At 42.1% G+C, this 16,317-nt stretch overlaps 1 protein-coding gene across 1 annotated transcript; it reads left to right on the top strand.

Annotated features, from left to right (window-relative positions):
• Window positions 1-5,827: 5,827 nt before the first annotated feature.
• LOC120741683 (L-threonine ammonia-lyase) lies at window positions 5,828-16,012 on the top strand. Its single transcript, XM_040044691.1, has 11 exons — window positions 5,828-6,133; window positions 9,115-9,442; window positions 10,720-10,836; window positions 10,951-11,192; window positions 11,313-11,478; window positions 12,566-12,665; window positions 12,836-12,911; window positions 13,510-13,635; window positions 13,895-14,062; window positions 14,168-14,225; window positions 14,914-16,012. Exons 1-11 carry the CDS (start codon window positions 6,018-6,020, stop codon window positions 15,010-15,012), a joined length of 1,596 nt encoding a protein of 531 aa, XP_039900625.1. The 5' UTR covers window positions 5,828-6,017; the 3' UTR covers window positions 15,013-16,012.
• Window positions 16,013-16,317: the final 305 nt, after the last annotated feature.

Genomic DNA, 16,317 nt, shown 5'->3' with positions numbered 1-16,317 from the left:
CAAGCCTTTAAACAAGGTTGTATTTAGTTTTCAGTTACTGGCATTCATCCTAAAAAGTACCTGTGGTGGCTTGTTGTTTTTGTTTATATGGAAGATAGCAAACTAGCCACTTTATTAGGTACAGATGAGGACAAAATTATTAGACCCACCCCCCACCAAATTTTCCCAACTGCTGTTTTAAGAGAACAAGGGACTTTCAACACAGTATTTCTAAGCATTCGAGTTTTCTTTAGAAAGCATAAATGATTTCTTTTTGCACAAATATCAGAATCATTTCAGAAAAACACCCAAAACTTCAGGAAAGGTTTGAGCTGTGAGATAAGAAAGCACCAAAATAAAAAACAGTTTAGGCTTAATAAAAGAATTGGTGATGCCCACAAAGCAGGAGATAGACACACAAAGTTATCACAGCATTTCCAAGCATCAAGACGTGGAGTGAGAAATATCATCAAGAAATTCAAAGAGAAGAAGCCTGGCAGAGGGAGCAAAAGATTTCAAAGACTGGAAAGAAAACTAGCAAGAGACGTGTCTAATGACAACTGCTAATACACTCGTGAACGACTTAGTCAAGTCAAGAATTGGAGTCTCAAAGAAGACACAGACCGAGAGAAACGCCTTCAAGCCAGACTAAAGTGTGCTAAGGACAACCTGGAGAAAGGGTATTCATACTGGAAGCATGCCCTTTCGTCAGATGAGATGAAACTGTTTATGTTTGGAGAAAGAACAATCAGAAGAACACTGTCCCCACAATGAAACACTGTGGCGGGAGTATTAGGCTGTGGGGATTATTCAATGTTTCTGGAACTGGGAATCTCATCAAAGTTTGAAGGAATCATGAAGAAAGAAGGATATATGAAGATTTTATTTGATTTTGTCTTCCAACGCAACGGCAGCATGGGCTGGGATTGCTCAGGAGACAACTGCTAAGACACTGCAGGCTGTTATTCAGCAAAAAAGGACACATAATCGACCATTAGCGTCAGGTGGGCTAACAGCCAATCACGTGGCAGCAACTCGGTGCATTTAGGCCGTTAGAGATGATCAAGACAACATACTGAAATTCAAACTGAGCATCAGAATATGGAAGGAAAGTGATTAAAGTGATTTTGAATGTGGCAGACACACAGGACTAAGTGTTTTGATATCTTCTGATCTTCTGTGATTTCCCCACAACCGTCTCTAGGATTTAAGAACAATGGTCCAAAAAGGAGAAAAATATCCGGTGAGTTAAAAGTTTTCTGGGTGAAAATGCCTCGTTGGCATCACAGAATAGCAAATAGGAAAGCAACAGTAACTCAAATAACTACTTGTTACAACCAAAGTAGGCAGAAGAACTTTGTCTTTTATCCTGTCTTCCTTTTCTCACCCCAACCGGTCGCAGCAGATGGCCCCGCCCCTCCCCAAGCCTGGTTCTGCTGGAGGTTTCTTCCTGTTAAAAGGGAGTTTTTCCTTCCCACTGTCGCCAAAGTGCTTGCTCATAGGGGGTCATATGATTGTTGGGTTGTTCTCTGTATGTATTATTGTAGGGTCTACCTTCCAGTATAAAGCGCCTTGAGGTGACTGTTGTTGTGATTTAATGTATAAATAAAATTAAATTGAATCGAACATCTGTGAATGCACAACTTGAAGGAGATGAACTACAGCAGCAGAAGACCAGGTGCTACCTTCAGTTCACATGGACCAAAACTGGACAATAGAAGAATGAAAAAAAAGTGTTAAGGTAGTTCTGAAGACAACAGGACGTCCAACACGGTATCATCAAGGTGTACCTACAAAGTGGCCAGTGAGTGTATGTCCCGAAGAACAAGATTTCAAGGTTTTATTTATAACTCATAGCAGTACTGTATTACACTGATTTACATCGCTACCCTGCAGTGCATCCAATCTTATCTCTATCCAGACACAAGGTAAGACTGATGTAGACAATTTTCTTTTAATTTCAGTTTTATTATTTAAACAGATTTTTGATTAAATCAAGAGAGGGTCTGAGGCTATCTGAGAAAATCCACCAGGAGGTTATTTCTGTTCAGCAGGAAGACGAAGAAATCAAAATCAATTCAGCAGCAGACAATGCCCTTTGTAATCGCATTGATTGGTTCCTGTTATTCCCAGTAAACTGACTTCTCCTGCTCTCTCTCTCTGTGTCGATGACTCACACACATTGCCACACACAAACAGCAAAGACTGTTACACATTATCTAACCTTATTAAGCCGAAGTGTCTACAGCCTTCCTGCTCTGTGCTCATTTCTTTGGCCGCTTAAGCAGATCTACAGGTTAAGAAGCAGAAAACAACATTGGCGGAAAGTGAGCAAAGGGATCAGCGGAGAGAAAGAGAGTCGGCGGACATTTATGTCTGTTAGCCGATCCAAACCAGAGATACAGGCCGAGGACACGGGAAATATAGCTATGTGTCTCACACATGGTCAGCCTTTACAGAAGCATCAACAGGAAAACGGGATAAGAAAACTGAAAGGGGCAACAACACAAGGAAAGAACAATAATTTCATCCTGTTGGAATAAATTTAATACGCCAGAAATCAAACGCAAACTTTTATATGCTGCATATTCAAAAGCTTGGACACATTTGATAAAACATAAAGACAATTTCCCCAATTGCTATTTCATTTATTTAGAAAACACAACAGCTGTAAATGTAGCAGTAAGCCTTAATATGAATGAAATCCACACACAAACACACATTATAGTCACGCATATATATATGTGTACCATTAGAATTTTAAAGAACTGCAATTAGAACTGGAATTTGGAGTTCCCCTTCCCAACCCCCCCTTTTTACAATCAACAGGCTAATAAATGTACATATGTGTCAGAGTTCACCCTGTGACCATTTAGCTAATGCGTGTTTTCAGGCACCAGACGCAACGTAAAGAACAGAGCATCTGCAGAAGCTCACAACCAGAGGATCACAGCCGGCATCACGCTGAGCCACCGTGTGACAGACTGCTGGAAGCGAGGTCACCTTCCCACTGCCTATTTCTGTCCTCCTGTCCATACGTCTCTTTGTTTTCTACTGCAACGCCTGCCAGTAGTTATGATGACCAGATGTCACCACAGTCGTGGAGACATTAAGAGGACCCTCGGCGGTGGTCATTTCATCGTCTCCACCTCGACACGGATCTCATTATTGCTCCTCGCTGCCAATATGTGACCTCAGCTCTCTGGCCTACACCATGTTTTTGCCACTTTTGTAAGAAGCTAAGTCTAATCTGAGTGAGATGTGTGGTGGTGTGTGTGAAGTCTGGTTTAGAGACAAGTCAATAATTGGCCTCTGGGTTCCCTGGATTGTCGCAATCCCGCTTCGTGTTTGCTGTGTTTAAAAAAGGAAACCTTTTCGCATGTTCTCACTATTCAGGTTTGTACTTTAATTACTTTGCACACTAGATCAGGATCCTCAAGCTTTTTCAGAAATGGACTCCTTACAGTATAAAAAAATAAAACGAGAGGACCTGTAAGTGTTGCACCAAAACCTTTACAGAACACATGGCGCCCTGTTTGCTAAAAAAGTACCCTAACTTTTTTTGTGTGTCATTTAACTTCTTTCACTCCACAATACACCTGAGTTAATAAGTTAAAGTTCACAGACCCTAACGCATGCTCTGTGTTCAGTCCTTACTGCAGTCATTTAGGAGAAACGTGACTGGGGTTGCGTTGCCACATTGCTACGTCAGTGTTTTGATATGCTAGCACCTGAGGAGAGATCACTTACTTTGATGTCTCATCGACAGTGATCAAACTAAATCAGAGTAAACAGTTGTTGTCGTCCATCTATTTTCTTCTGCGTATTCATTTAAGGATCATGGTTGGGATGGAGCTGTCATAGGATAGGCAGGATATCTACTGTAGTCCATCGTGTTAGCCATTCACAATCAAAACCAATTTCAGAATCCCCTTTAAACCCAACTTACATGTCTTTGGACTGTGGGAGGAAGGAAGGGTGTGCAAAGAAAACTCACACAGATGCAGGGAGAATGTGCAAACAGTTGTATTCAAACCCCAAAACGTCTTACTATGACAAAACACTGCTAACCACTACAGCACCATCGTCCAACGTCCTAATGGATATTAGCTTAACCTAGCATTGTATCATCTTACATGATTGTTGTTGTATTTTTTTTTCACCTTTCATTTGTTTACTGATGAATTATATCAAAACAAACGGATGGAGCCACTGCCACGAAACATTTTTGGAAAACCTTTTGAAGCCTCTAATTTGACATCTTGGTTGTCCCTAGCTCATTTTTATTTTATTTTTTTTTAAACCAGAACCATTATCTGCTAACGTTAGCACGTGTGCACTGCAGGGGGCATCGTTTCCCAGTGTAGGATTATAACTTTCGCTAGCAAAAACTAGCATATGTGTTGTGGTGGTTTATTGCTACACAAAATGTGCTTACTGAAAAATTGCAGAGCTTACTCCTTATAAAGTATTTTAGAACAACCAAACACTAAGCATGCAGTACACTATGGCCTAAATTAGCTTCTGGTCGTTTGGCTAATTTTGTATTCGAGGTGTTTATAAAGCCCTTGTCAGAAATGGGATGTATAACATTGTTCCCTTTGTTAGTTTTATTTTAGTTTATTTTTTTTAGACATTGGTCACTTTGACTTTCCTTATGGCTCAGTTCAGATTGTGATGAAAGTACTCTGCAGAGATATAGTGCAATATTTGACATACTCAAGCACAAATAGCCTACAAATAGTTGTGATCTTATCTCGTACCTGTTCGAGTGGTATTTCATGTGTATGTCAACAGCGATAAAAAGGAGCTGAGAGTTCAAACTCTAGCTGTTCTGTCGCAACTTAGAATTTATGGATTGAAGTGGGTGTAAATGACTGTTAGTTCTGCCAGTCCACCTCTGGATGTCTTGGAGAAGACGGTTTCCCCAAACTACCAGCTGGCAGACACTTCAGACGAAGCAGATTGGCAGATTTAGTGTGTATAAGCTGAAGGTAATATGAGACCAGTTATGTTGTATAGGTTTCACTTTCCTTGAAATATGGTTTTACAAGATGTCATTGGACCATGAAAAACATTAACCAAAATTGACCATTTGCAGTGAAGTTTGGAAAGTTGCAAAACTGATTGCACAGAGTCCCAATTCCACTTTCCTAACTGTTATTGGAGCTTTTTTCCACACACAGCTGTCTAAAAAGGCAACAACTCATTAAGAAACTAATTGAAAATAAGCTTATCAGTTGCCAGTGAGACTCCGGTGACTGCTGGACACACTGCTGCTCTTCAGGTTTTAGATTTTGATGCCTGATCAGAGCTGAACAGAGTCTAAACCTAAGCTTTCCCTTTAGCGTCTCATGTCTGGCAGCCTGTCTTTCTACAGTTCTACCATGTCCAGCTGTTCATTTGTGGTGCCAGAACATAGTCTCTCCTGTTGCAACATCCTTTTTCACTTTCTTACAGATGTAAGCACTTACATCTGACAGCTGAATGGGAAATCTCCTACAGTTTCCCTCCCTGTATCTCATAGAGGCTGCAACAACTGCATCACTTCGTGATACTAGAAATGCCACATAATGATGAAACTGCTGCAAGTGTCTCTTTTTTAATTGATTTTGGTGGCTAAAAAATCATGCATTTCTGATCCTCCATCTATTGTTGTCTCCTCTGTGTTGCTGAGCCTCTAGATCGCTGCTTCCTAGTTAAACCCTAAGTCTGTATCTATCTCCTTAGACAGTCTGATTAGCACTGCGTCACAAAAAGGGGAAGTAATCTCAGTGCGAGCACAGGAATAGAGCTCTGGGAGGGGCCGTGCCACCGGAGAAGCACTACATGGCCACCGCGCACATGTCCATGGGTAATCCCTTCTTAAATAGCCCCTGGACAGGAAAAGGAAGGAGCTGGGGCGTGGGACATTACGCCGTGGGAGCAGCACCAGTCAGTGTCCTCTTATCCCTCGGACACAAGACAGCAGCAGGGACAGGAGAGGGATTCAGATACAGACACTTGTTGGACTCTAGGAAGAAGGTCCTCTAACCAGGATGAACTTTGCCGCTCAATTATTCTACTCGAGCCATTTGAGCGAGCGACTTGAGCGTTTGTACTCACCACGGCCGGCCCTTAAAGACAGCGAGGAGAATGACCCCTTCTGGCAGAGGTGGGAAATTACCTGTAGCCTTCTTCGGAGCCCCAGACCTCTCCCCCAACCAGCTCAACCCTCTAGATTCAGATCTACCCTCAGAATTTTGAGGTAGCTCCTCCTTAAATGACCTCCATTCCTCATCTGCTGTGTCCAGTCTCTTCTTCAGCTTTAATTATAAGTGAAACTCAACAAAACGCACCAAATGTTCATGCTTGGCTGTTGCAAACCCCCAAATCAAAGATCCACATACTCTGGCCTTCTCCTTCTATCTCTCCATCTTCTCCTTGCTCGTCCTGTCAGCATCCCAACCCGTGATAGGCTACCCTCTCTGCTTGATTCTTGACCATAACATCCTCTTTCATTTCAGGATATTGTGACAGATTTAGAGAAAGGAAGGAAGCTTTGATTTTAAGCTTTGGTGGAAAACTGGCATTTCTTTGTGCCGCTGATAAATTACATCACATTCAGGGTCAAACAGATTTTACAAGTACTCCCTCAGTGTTTGACTTATACGGAAGATTACAACCGTCAAGATTTAACAAGCAAACTGATCTTCCTCTGCCTCTTTGAGCACATTAAAAACTTTTGGAGCTTTTCGTGTTATAACCAAAGAGCCAAAAACAAAGCAGCCGACGAATGTAAGAAAGCTGTCGAAGCGTTGCCCGAAAGGATGCAGAACTGCACACTCAGTGATGCAACATCAGGAATACATATAGTCATGTAGTGCCAGGAGACATTTCCTTTCCCATATGATGAACTTTTTTTATTCTTCAATCAGAAAAGGAAGCAGCTCAGCAGCCAGACAGGGCATTTTGTCTTTAAAAGGACATAAAGAAGCTGAGATAGTGCACTGATGAAAGCCTGGTGGGCTTAAATATCTCCTTCACTTTTAGCTTTGTCCTTACTTTTTCTGGGGATTTTTTGTGCTGTTTTATAATAAAATAAGCAACTTTTTGTTTTTTACTGTTTCAGCGCTTCATCTTCCCTTTTGATGAGGCTTTCTGAGGCTGCCATGTTGCTCTTTGCCCTCCTTTGATGCTGTTTTTGAACTCTGCCTTTGAAGCAAAGCACCCTAATCACAGGTGCAGCCTTGGACTTTTCTTATTCATAGCCGTGTTAAGAGCGCACACTGTGTGCTTGAATAATGGGGCTAAAAGAGTGAAGGACAAGTGGGGAGAGAGCAGTAATGGACCCAGGAGGCGAGGTGAAAGGTTGCCGTATTGTCTACGGCAAGATCATTGCGATATAAATAGAGCGAGATGTTCTCTGTATAGAGAGCTGGCACCACTGAAGGGTATTTAGACCATTGTTTGGGAAAGCTACTCCACCTGGTGGCTTGTTGATGTTATTGTAGAACTGCGCGCTCGCAAAAGCACCCTCGTCAGTCAGTTGTCTTATTTTACCTCACTGACGATGATTGGAATGACTCCAACCTGTTTCAAAGTTTCAAACGTAGCTGGTAACTATATGTGATCTGCTTTACTGAGTGACTGAGTTAATCCCCAATGAGTATAATCCTATTACTATGTCTATGCTGTGTAAAAGGCCTCTGCGCTGACTGTTTGACAGAAACATCCCGCGGGAGTCTGATCCAGTTTTGTGTTGTGTCATTTGAGTAAATCTGCCCATACCCAGCCTAACTTTAATAAGCTATTTAAATGAATCGCGCAATTTGATTAGCTCCAACGGCCGTTTATAAATCATTCTGTCCTGCTATTACCACTAAATTGCCTTTTTAATCGCTTGTGTGTCTCCTAAAAGAGGAGCCGAATGACCCAATGAATCATAAGGTGACTTGTAATAGTAATCCGTCACCGAGAGTGGAAGCAGGGTCGACGTGAAAGGTGAATCAATTCATCTTAGCCTGAAGAATGTGAGCGGACCGCCGGTGAGAGTGGTCGTATCGACGAAGCAAAGTGGGAAATTGTCACTTTTTCAAAGTTCTTACATCGAGTTACACTCAAAAAACATTTATGCATTACTCCTTATGCACTTTGTTGATACATATTCAGTTTATACCAAGGACTTTCTCCTTAATGATTAATTATTTGAGTAAATAAACCTTTGATTTTATATATTTCAGGTGAATTATACTAAGAGTTATTGCTTCATGTCTATTGTTAATAAAACTTGTACCTCTAGTGATGATGTATACTTTTAAAATGTGGAGAATATCAGCTGATACTGTCTGCCAAAGGCCTCGCAGCTCCGCCCTACATTCTGGCTGACATCCAGAGGATAGAAATTAGAATTTGTGCCAATACACTTTTGTTAAATTTGTTTTCTTAAGCTGTTGGTCCGGTTTTAGTTTTTCTTTATATCTTAAAATTGTGTTAATTTGTCGTGAATCAAGTAATAAATCAGATCTGATGCTTGACAGATGTACTATTGTACTGTATATAGTACTATATGTACTATGTTACTATTTCCGAAGCATACCCTGCTGTTGTAATTTTTAAAAAAAGTCCCGATCCTTCAGAAACAACTGGTTTAATACTGGAAACCAGCTACAAGCTGATTGCAAAGCTACTCACTGTGGAAAAACATGCAGCTGAAAACAGTAATTGGTTTTAAAAGTTCCCTCTGGTGGTGCATTTACGTACTTGGGAGAAATAACCTTTATGATCTGAGAGCTAGTGGACGCCAACAACCTGCTTAATTGGAAAAGCTATTATATTCACATCAGCGTTCTCACATCTGCTCACTTTTTATCTTCGGGGTTTGGAAGATGCAAATCAAATCTCGCTGCGCTCCAGCTCATGACTGTGTGGTACTTTGCTAAAGCCTCTGTGTGTTATTTTACTGTGTTAGCTTGCAATAGTATGTGTGCAGAAAATTAAGAATTTACACTGTGAAAAAGACGAGTGTAGGATCAGGAGCTGTAGTCTTATGGTTTTAAAAGAGAAGGACAGCTGTGCAAAAGCACACTTTAGTTCTCTGAATATGATTTGATATGGTTTTTAAGTGACACCCCAATGCCTGCTTGTGGTTTTCAGAGAGGAGTTGTATCTGGGCCCCAGTCAGCCCGGCAGCTCTTACAAATATGGTCCCGTCAGTAACGGCACTGTGGGCCGCAGACCCACCCTTATTGAACCGGAGCGTCTGAAGGACTTTGGTGTGGAAGAACTTCTCAACGGTGATGTGAAAGTCCACGAAACCAAAGTAGCGATGGCTCCTGAGGTTGTCCTCATGGATCCCCCCAAAACCAGACGAGTCAGCGAGTTCAGGATGATCCCGAGACCTCCTGCCCAGTACCTCCGCTTTGAGGACATCAGCGCAGCAGCCTTCAGGATCCAGTCAGGGATCCAGAAGACGCCTTGCACGGTACACTAACACAGAATAAGTGCAGGAGAACGTGCAATAAAGGTGACCTTTGACCTTTGTTTGGGAGCTGAAATCACTTCCTTCAGTTTCACACCTAAGAAAGTTTGCTGTAGACAGACCACAAGAGGGTGAACTAATATCAGAACTAGTCTAAATGGGATGCAGATTTTTGCTCATGGAAAAACTGAACAAAGCCTTCATGGTCTGCGTTACTTTGATACATTTGAAATTGATGATTTTATGTTAGAATTAAGTTGTGCAGAGTTTTTTTGTACCAGGTTGTAAACAAGTTTGTTTTTGCTTAAAAATGGGAAATTCTAACATTTGGGTTATCAGGGATTCATTTTAGAACTTGCCTTAAGTTAAATGTGATCTCACAACAATGTAATTGATGTAAATTGATGGAGTGATGAAGGCAGAGTCTCTCTAGAAGAAGGCCTCGTCACCTCTCTCCATCTCAGTAGTCACCAGGAAAAAACAAACAAACAAAAAACTCAGATATGTGCTTTTGCTTTCCCCAAATAATCCCCCCCAGAAGCAGAGTTATTACGTTTCTGTTTTTCATTCATTTTCATTTACATTTTTAAGTTAGGTGCGTTTAGTTTCAGTTAGTCTGCAGAGTGGGTTTGGGTCCTTGGACGTTATATTTCTAACATCATCTTCGCTGATTCAAGACCCTCCCACTAGTTTCAAGTCAGGAGTGCCATGTCTCTCTTTTATAATGTCTCTGCACATCTCTGCATTTTCACTGTGCGTGGTTGTGTGTCGCTGCTAATAACCACAAAACGCCCAAAGAAAAACTCTTTTAATTGAGGCTTGCTTCGACATAACTACTGGTGATGCAACTGTTAGCGGGACAGGTGATAATAACTAAAGATCACCCAAAGGTGAAGCCCTCATGGGGACATCATCGCTAATAATGCACTGCAGCTTTTAGCCAAATTAGGAGGAGCCCTCATATCTGCTTCATACTTTATATTGCATTATACCCACCAAGTGTGAAGCAGATTGGATTAACGGCTGTTGGCAAAAAGCAAAGAGCAGGCAGAGACTCCTGGAGCTGGATGAGCATGCAAAAATAACATAAAAGTTGAACATGACTCGGGGCAAAGACCATGGATTTCATACGCCAGGAGTAATTATATGAAGTGAAAACTATTTCAGCATGCATGTGAGCACCTGAGTGGTTATATAAAGCCAGCTTAGCAAATCTATCTTTAACGGGTTACTGCTGCTGCAGGAGCTCTTGAAATATGCTGCTTCTTTTGTGTGCTCAGTACTCCAGATTGTCCAAACAGTACGGGATGGAGATCTACCTGAAGAAGGAGCACCTGCACTACACTGGCTCTGTGAAGGAGAGAGGAGTGCTGTACCTGCTCACCTCCCTCACACAGGTAGATTGGGGCAGGGGAGCTGAAAAAGACGCTGTAAGGATCCACTGAAGTGTGCTGTGCGTGCATATTTGTTGCATGTGATTATATGTCAGGCGTGTGTTTCTGTGCTTGCAGGAGCAGCAGAGGATGGGTGTGATCGTGGCCACTGACTGTAACTTCTCCATGGCCGTGGCGCACCACGCGGTGGATCTGAAGATCCCGGTGTTTGTCATCATGCCGTCAAGTTGCTCCTCGCCCCGCCTCAGGATCTACAGAGATTACGGCGCCATGGTTATCTCCTACGGCAGCACCGGCCGCGATTCTCAGAACCACGCCTGCCATCTGGCCAGGGAGAATGGATACCTCTACCTGGAAGAGTCAGTCTAACATTCATATTAGGAGCTGGAATGAGAGTTTCTGTCTGTGTCTTTGCAGTACTAAGTAATGTTTTAGTATCTTAACATAAGGCTGCTCTTCCTCTCTTTGCTGCTGAGCAGAGATGAAAATGCAGCGTACCTGGCAGGACTGGGCACTGTGGGCATGGAGATCTATGAACAGGTGCCCAAACTGGAGGCAGTGGTCATTCCTGCTGCAGGACAGTATGGTCTACTGGCTGGCACCGCTGCAGCCATCAAACACCTCGACTCTCGCATTCTTGTCATAGTAAGCAGACATTGAGAAGCTCTTTGAATCTTTACATCTTCACTGTATGCTCATTGCTTGAAGTCCCATCTCATATCACTGGTTACCGATAGTAGATCCTATAGTAGATCTACATCCTTTTTATTGCACAATTGCTTCTTGCTCCCTCGTATTGACACAAGTGCCTTTTTCATTCTGCACGGGTTACGAAACAAGGCGACTGTATTTGAAGTGGTTTCCCTTGTTTCACTGTCTGCCCACAGCTCTGAGAGCTGTCGTGCTGTTTGCACTGAAGGCACAGAACAGCCCTCTTGCTCTATTTTCAGCTATAAAGAAATATCCTGGTACAGCTTGTGTAGCGAAGCTTTCAAGCAAATATATTACCACATTTGACCCAGTAGTGAAAACCTATATATTATGCAACACTGAGGCTGATTAGGGCTCCCAGTCAGTCCAGAGATGGTCCTGTTTTAATATTCATACAACAGTTTCACATTTATAATTAATACTGTGTATACCATTTTATAATATATTCATATATTCACAGTAGGAAAAGTGGTGCGCATGCTAAATATAAGGCACTGCAAAATAAGTGCTAGTCTATTTCTGTTATGTAGTCCATAGTTCTTACTGGACGAACTGCCGTAAGATCACTAAAGACTTAGTGATGCCGGTCCTTTGTGTAACTACCTATGAATACATGTCTACACAATTAGCATTAACATTCAGTCCTGATTAGCCTGTCAGGTTGCCTGTATGTTAAATATGGATAGCAAACACGGTAAACACTACCATGCTCAATGTTAGCATGTCAGTATCATTTGAACATGCTAATGCTAACATTTAACTCAAACTGCGACTGTGCTTCAGTGACTCTGTTTGCACTGTTGGCTCACAGGAAGAGGTTCCCGGGTTCAAAACAGCCAACACTGTTTTTTGTCCACCATCCAAAAACTCAGTTCCAAAAATGCTAGCTTGGTCTTGCCTACGTCAATCCAGGACACTCTGCAAAAGCGACCTCAACAGTTTTACTCCACAGTGAAATGCAGGTTAGAAATCATCATCATCAACACATGAGAACAATAGCTGACCCACCTTTCTTCAACAGGGAGTTGAACCAGAAGATTTCCCTTTGCTGCTACAATCACTGAAAACGAACGGTCCAATCAAAGACATGCACAGCAACCCCAATAAGAAACTTTATGGAGGTAAACTCATTTCCGACTTGTTCTGCTGAAGTCACGTACCACACCTTCCCCTCATGAAGGGGAAGATAGTAAAAAAAAGATTATGTGCACATTATTTATTGTTAGAAACTCCTTTGTACTTTTTCCCCCTGCAATAAAGGAGCTTGTGATGATCATCTGTCTCTTCTCAGATCTCATGGAGCATTCCCTTGGTGTTAACACCTTTCAGCTGGCAAAGAAACTGGTGGACAAAGTCATCACTGTCAGGTACTGCACGTCCACATTACATTTATAGAATTAAACTTTTGTCTTTTTTTTTAAATATCTGACTTCACTGTACAGATGTATTATTACTCCCAGAACACAAATACCTCTTTTACACTGAAGTGGTGCTGGTGCAGAGCCAGTTTTGGCTTGGTGCTGGCTCAGTCCTTCAGGCTTCACACCAAAAAGGCTGTTAACCTTTCTGCTGGAAACCCTGTGGTTCTCTGTTAGGCACAATCACACATCAATGGAAAAAGGCATAAAAGAGACTGCTGTTCAAGTGTGTTAGGAGAGAGAAAAACACCAAGCAGCGTTTGAGACATGGTGGACCAGAGCCATCGTCGACACATTGGTGAGACAGGAGATGGCCTAGGGTTCAGAATTTCAACAAACAATCACAAGAAGTGCATCTGGTGTGAACACAATCACATTTCATTTTGTCTGGTTATAGACTGGCTCTGAAGATTCAGATGTGAATCACCTCAAATAACAGGCCCATCATCTTGTCAGTTATATCTTTATGGATGTTGGGGCCCATGTCGAAGTCTAATTTTGGTAATCGGATATCGAAGGAGTGCATTTTTCTTTCCTTTTCTTACAGTGAGGAAGACTCTCTGGTGGCAATGCTGCGGTTTCAGGAGTTTGAACGCTCCACTGTGGACACAGAGGGAGCCATGGGATTGGCTGCCATTTTGGCCGGCCAACTACCAGAACTAAAAGGCAAAAAGTGGGTCAAGTGTATTAATTTCACGGTTTCCTACCCGAACCATGTAATTTCTCTTTACTCATCGACCCTCTAGTTTTCAAACAGTGCAAATTCCCACTTTAAAAAAAGAAATATATATATTTTAAATATAGTCCTAACTCTGAGGGCTCAATGTTTTCCTTAACGCCTGAAAAGCTCACATTCTGGCAACATAACAATGTCAGCAGTGCTAATCCTTTTGACTGCAGATAAACTAAGCCTTCCTCTGTGTCTGCTGCAGGGTGGCTGTGGTGGTGAGCAGCGCTAACATGGAGCTGGAAGTGGTGAGGCAGTGCATGGACCGAGCTTTGGTGTTGGACAACCGGATCAGCAAGTTCTCAGTGCAGCTGGGAGAGTGGCCAGGAGACATGGCTAAGCTGCTGGATGTTCTGACCAGAGAGGACGTCAGGTACTGTAGGAACCTGTTCGGACTTAATCGGTTTTGTTTTTAACGTTGCCCTGTGCCACCTTTAGTTTATTCATTCCTTTGCCTCTTTTGTCTTTTTCCTCCCAGGTTGTTGGACGTATGCCATCGTAGACACAGCGATAAGTCAGAGCTCTTCAAGGCAAAGGTAGGCGACTAATCTGTCCTCTTCACTTCATTCTCTTTCCTCCTCCTCGCCAATCCGCTCATCCACTTTTCCTTTATTGCCGTGGAACTCTTGGCTTGGAGTTGTCAGGGAGTTGGCGGGAATTAAAAGACCAAAAATACAAATACATTTTTAAAAGATAGAAAAAAGTAGCATTGCTCAGTTCAGTACCCACCTACAGCTTTACTCGGTCTGGTACAACCATTAGCCAATTTTGGCTGTTGTTTTAGCAAGTTGCAAACACAGTGTTGCTATGCAACTGAAACTACTGAGTCAGTTTGATGACTTTAAGACTTACAAACGTTACATATAGTATGCCTTTATTTTTTTTAACTTGAAAAAAAAATGAAGAAAAGCTGCCGGGGAGAAACTGACATAACTCGACTGATAAAACTTGGGTCATCGTAGCTTTTTTAAATAATGGATTTGTTTTATTCTCCTTCATTTCTAAAGCTCAGGGATGGAGCAGACTTATCATGTAATCTCCTGGCTCTGCATTCTTACCCCCACAGTCTCCACTGACAATTTGTACTGCTTATTCAGAGCAAGTGTCAGGAGGTGAAAGGTGTTGCATAATGCAACAAGCAAACCTCTCACTGCACTAATTCTAGAGTGTGTGTGAGACGGAGAATGACATAAGAAGACTAACTGTATGTGTGTGTGTTGACAGGTGGAGTGTGTGGTGGAATCCAGGGATAAGATGCAGAGTGCTCATCTGCGCAAGACGCTGAGCGAGCGCTACCCCTCTATATGCTGGCTGGACCGGTGATCACAGCGAAATCCTAAACACAAAACTAGACTGACTAAAAACAGATTCCTGCCGTCGGGATAACACATGCAAACCATTCCTGCAACAAACACACCACTCTTATGATATGCAAGCTCTGTTATACAGTATGAGAATCATTAAGAGAATGCTTGGTCAGCAAAACCTTGAGATTATAGCGCAAATCTACATGTTCCTTCTATTACTAATGCTGCTTTTGTTCTTCTTCATCATGGCACCTTAAATATACTGTGAAGCGGTTAAACTGCATCCCAGTTGATGATGCTAATTCTAACTGAATGCTATTCAGACTATTTTTTATAGTGGTTCCCAACTTGGGCCATTTAATGGGTTAACATTGGGCTGGCACATAATAAAGTATTTTTCTCTGTGTTTTAAATTACTGTAGAGCCACCAGTAGCCAAGATCTTTCTTGATTTACTCCTATTATATAAGCTTTTTATGTAACCCTCAAGTGATTAAATAAATCTGTAACAGTGGATAAAGCTTTTTCCCCCAGTTGTTGGTAAAGCATATAAGCTAATTACAATTAAAATGTGTCCCTATAGAGAAACAGTTCTGCAAAAAAACTATTTGAGTGTGTGTCGAGCCCTCTGGGTCTTCATTAACGGCTGTCATGGGTGGCCACGCTTTAGTCTGTGGTGGCCAACTTGTGGCTCCACCCCCTGGCAGAACGTGGATCAGTCTGCATTAGCTAAAGGGTGGAGTGTGACTCCTGTAGCGCATGTACAGCTTCACTATATAAGGTCTATTTTTCATTGAATGTTCTTTTTAAAATGCTGTAAATATTTCTGTATTTGTACTGTCCACAGTGGCAGTTTCAACCCTCCTAAAAGTGTTCTCCAAATAAAACTCTGGACAAATGAACCGTAACCGTGTTTTCACATTTGTGAAGTTTATATGCAAAGTAAGGGACTAGCTAGACTAGACAACTAGCTTGGGTTTTTCTTCAATGCTGGTGTACTTTCACCAAAAGTAAAAGTAACACAGGATTTAAAAATAAGTAGTGTCTGCACTGTCCAACTGACTAATGTCTGGGCAAAGCTCTAGTTGAGACTGGACCATTTAAGACAAGCTAATGCTCTTAAGTTTGTAAGCAGAGGACACCGTGACCCCGTGCTACTGCTTTAGCCTGATTTGGCCCACGTCACACACTGCTTTAGCCCACGTCATACACAAACACCTTCTTGTCAAAAGATATACATTCAGAGCTGTGATTGATGAGTCCAAGGCTTCCCGAAACGGTTAAAGCTCCTAGCCAGGAAACGATAACTTCTTACATTAACA

Source organism: Simochromis diagramma, unplaced genomic scaffold (assembly GCF_900408965.1).
Source record: "Simochromis diagramma unplaced genomic scaffold, fSimDia1.1 OVJJ01000486.1, whole genome shotgun sequence".
NCBI classification, from domain to species: domain Eukaryota; kingdom Metazoa; phylum Chordata; class Actinopteri; order Cichliformes; family Cichlidae; genus Simochromis; species Simochromis diagramma.
This window is presented reverse-complemented; position numbering and strand designations above follow the sequence as displayed.

Coding starts and splice junctions, on each gene's coding strand:
- LOC120741683 (XM_040044691.1), top strand. CDS start 6,018: ATGAACTTTGCCGCTCAATTATTCTACTCGAGCCATTTGAGCGAGCGA. Junction 11,193..11,312: donor GGATACCTCTACCTGGAAGA/GTCAGTCTAACA, acceptor GCTGCTGAGCAG/AGATGAAAATGCAGCGTACC. Junction 12,666..12,835: donor CAATAAGAAACTTTATGGAG/GTAAACTCATTT, acceptor GTCTCTTCTCAG/ATCTCATGGAGCATTCCCTT.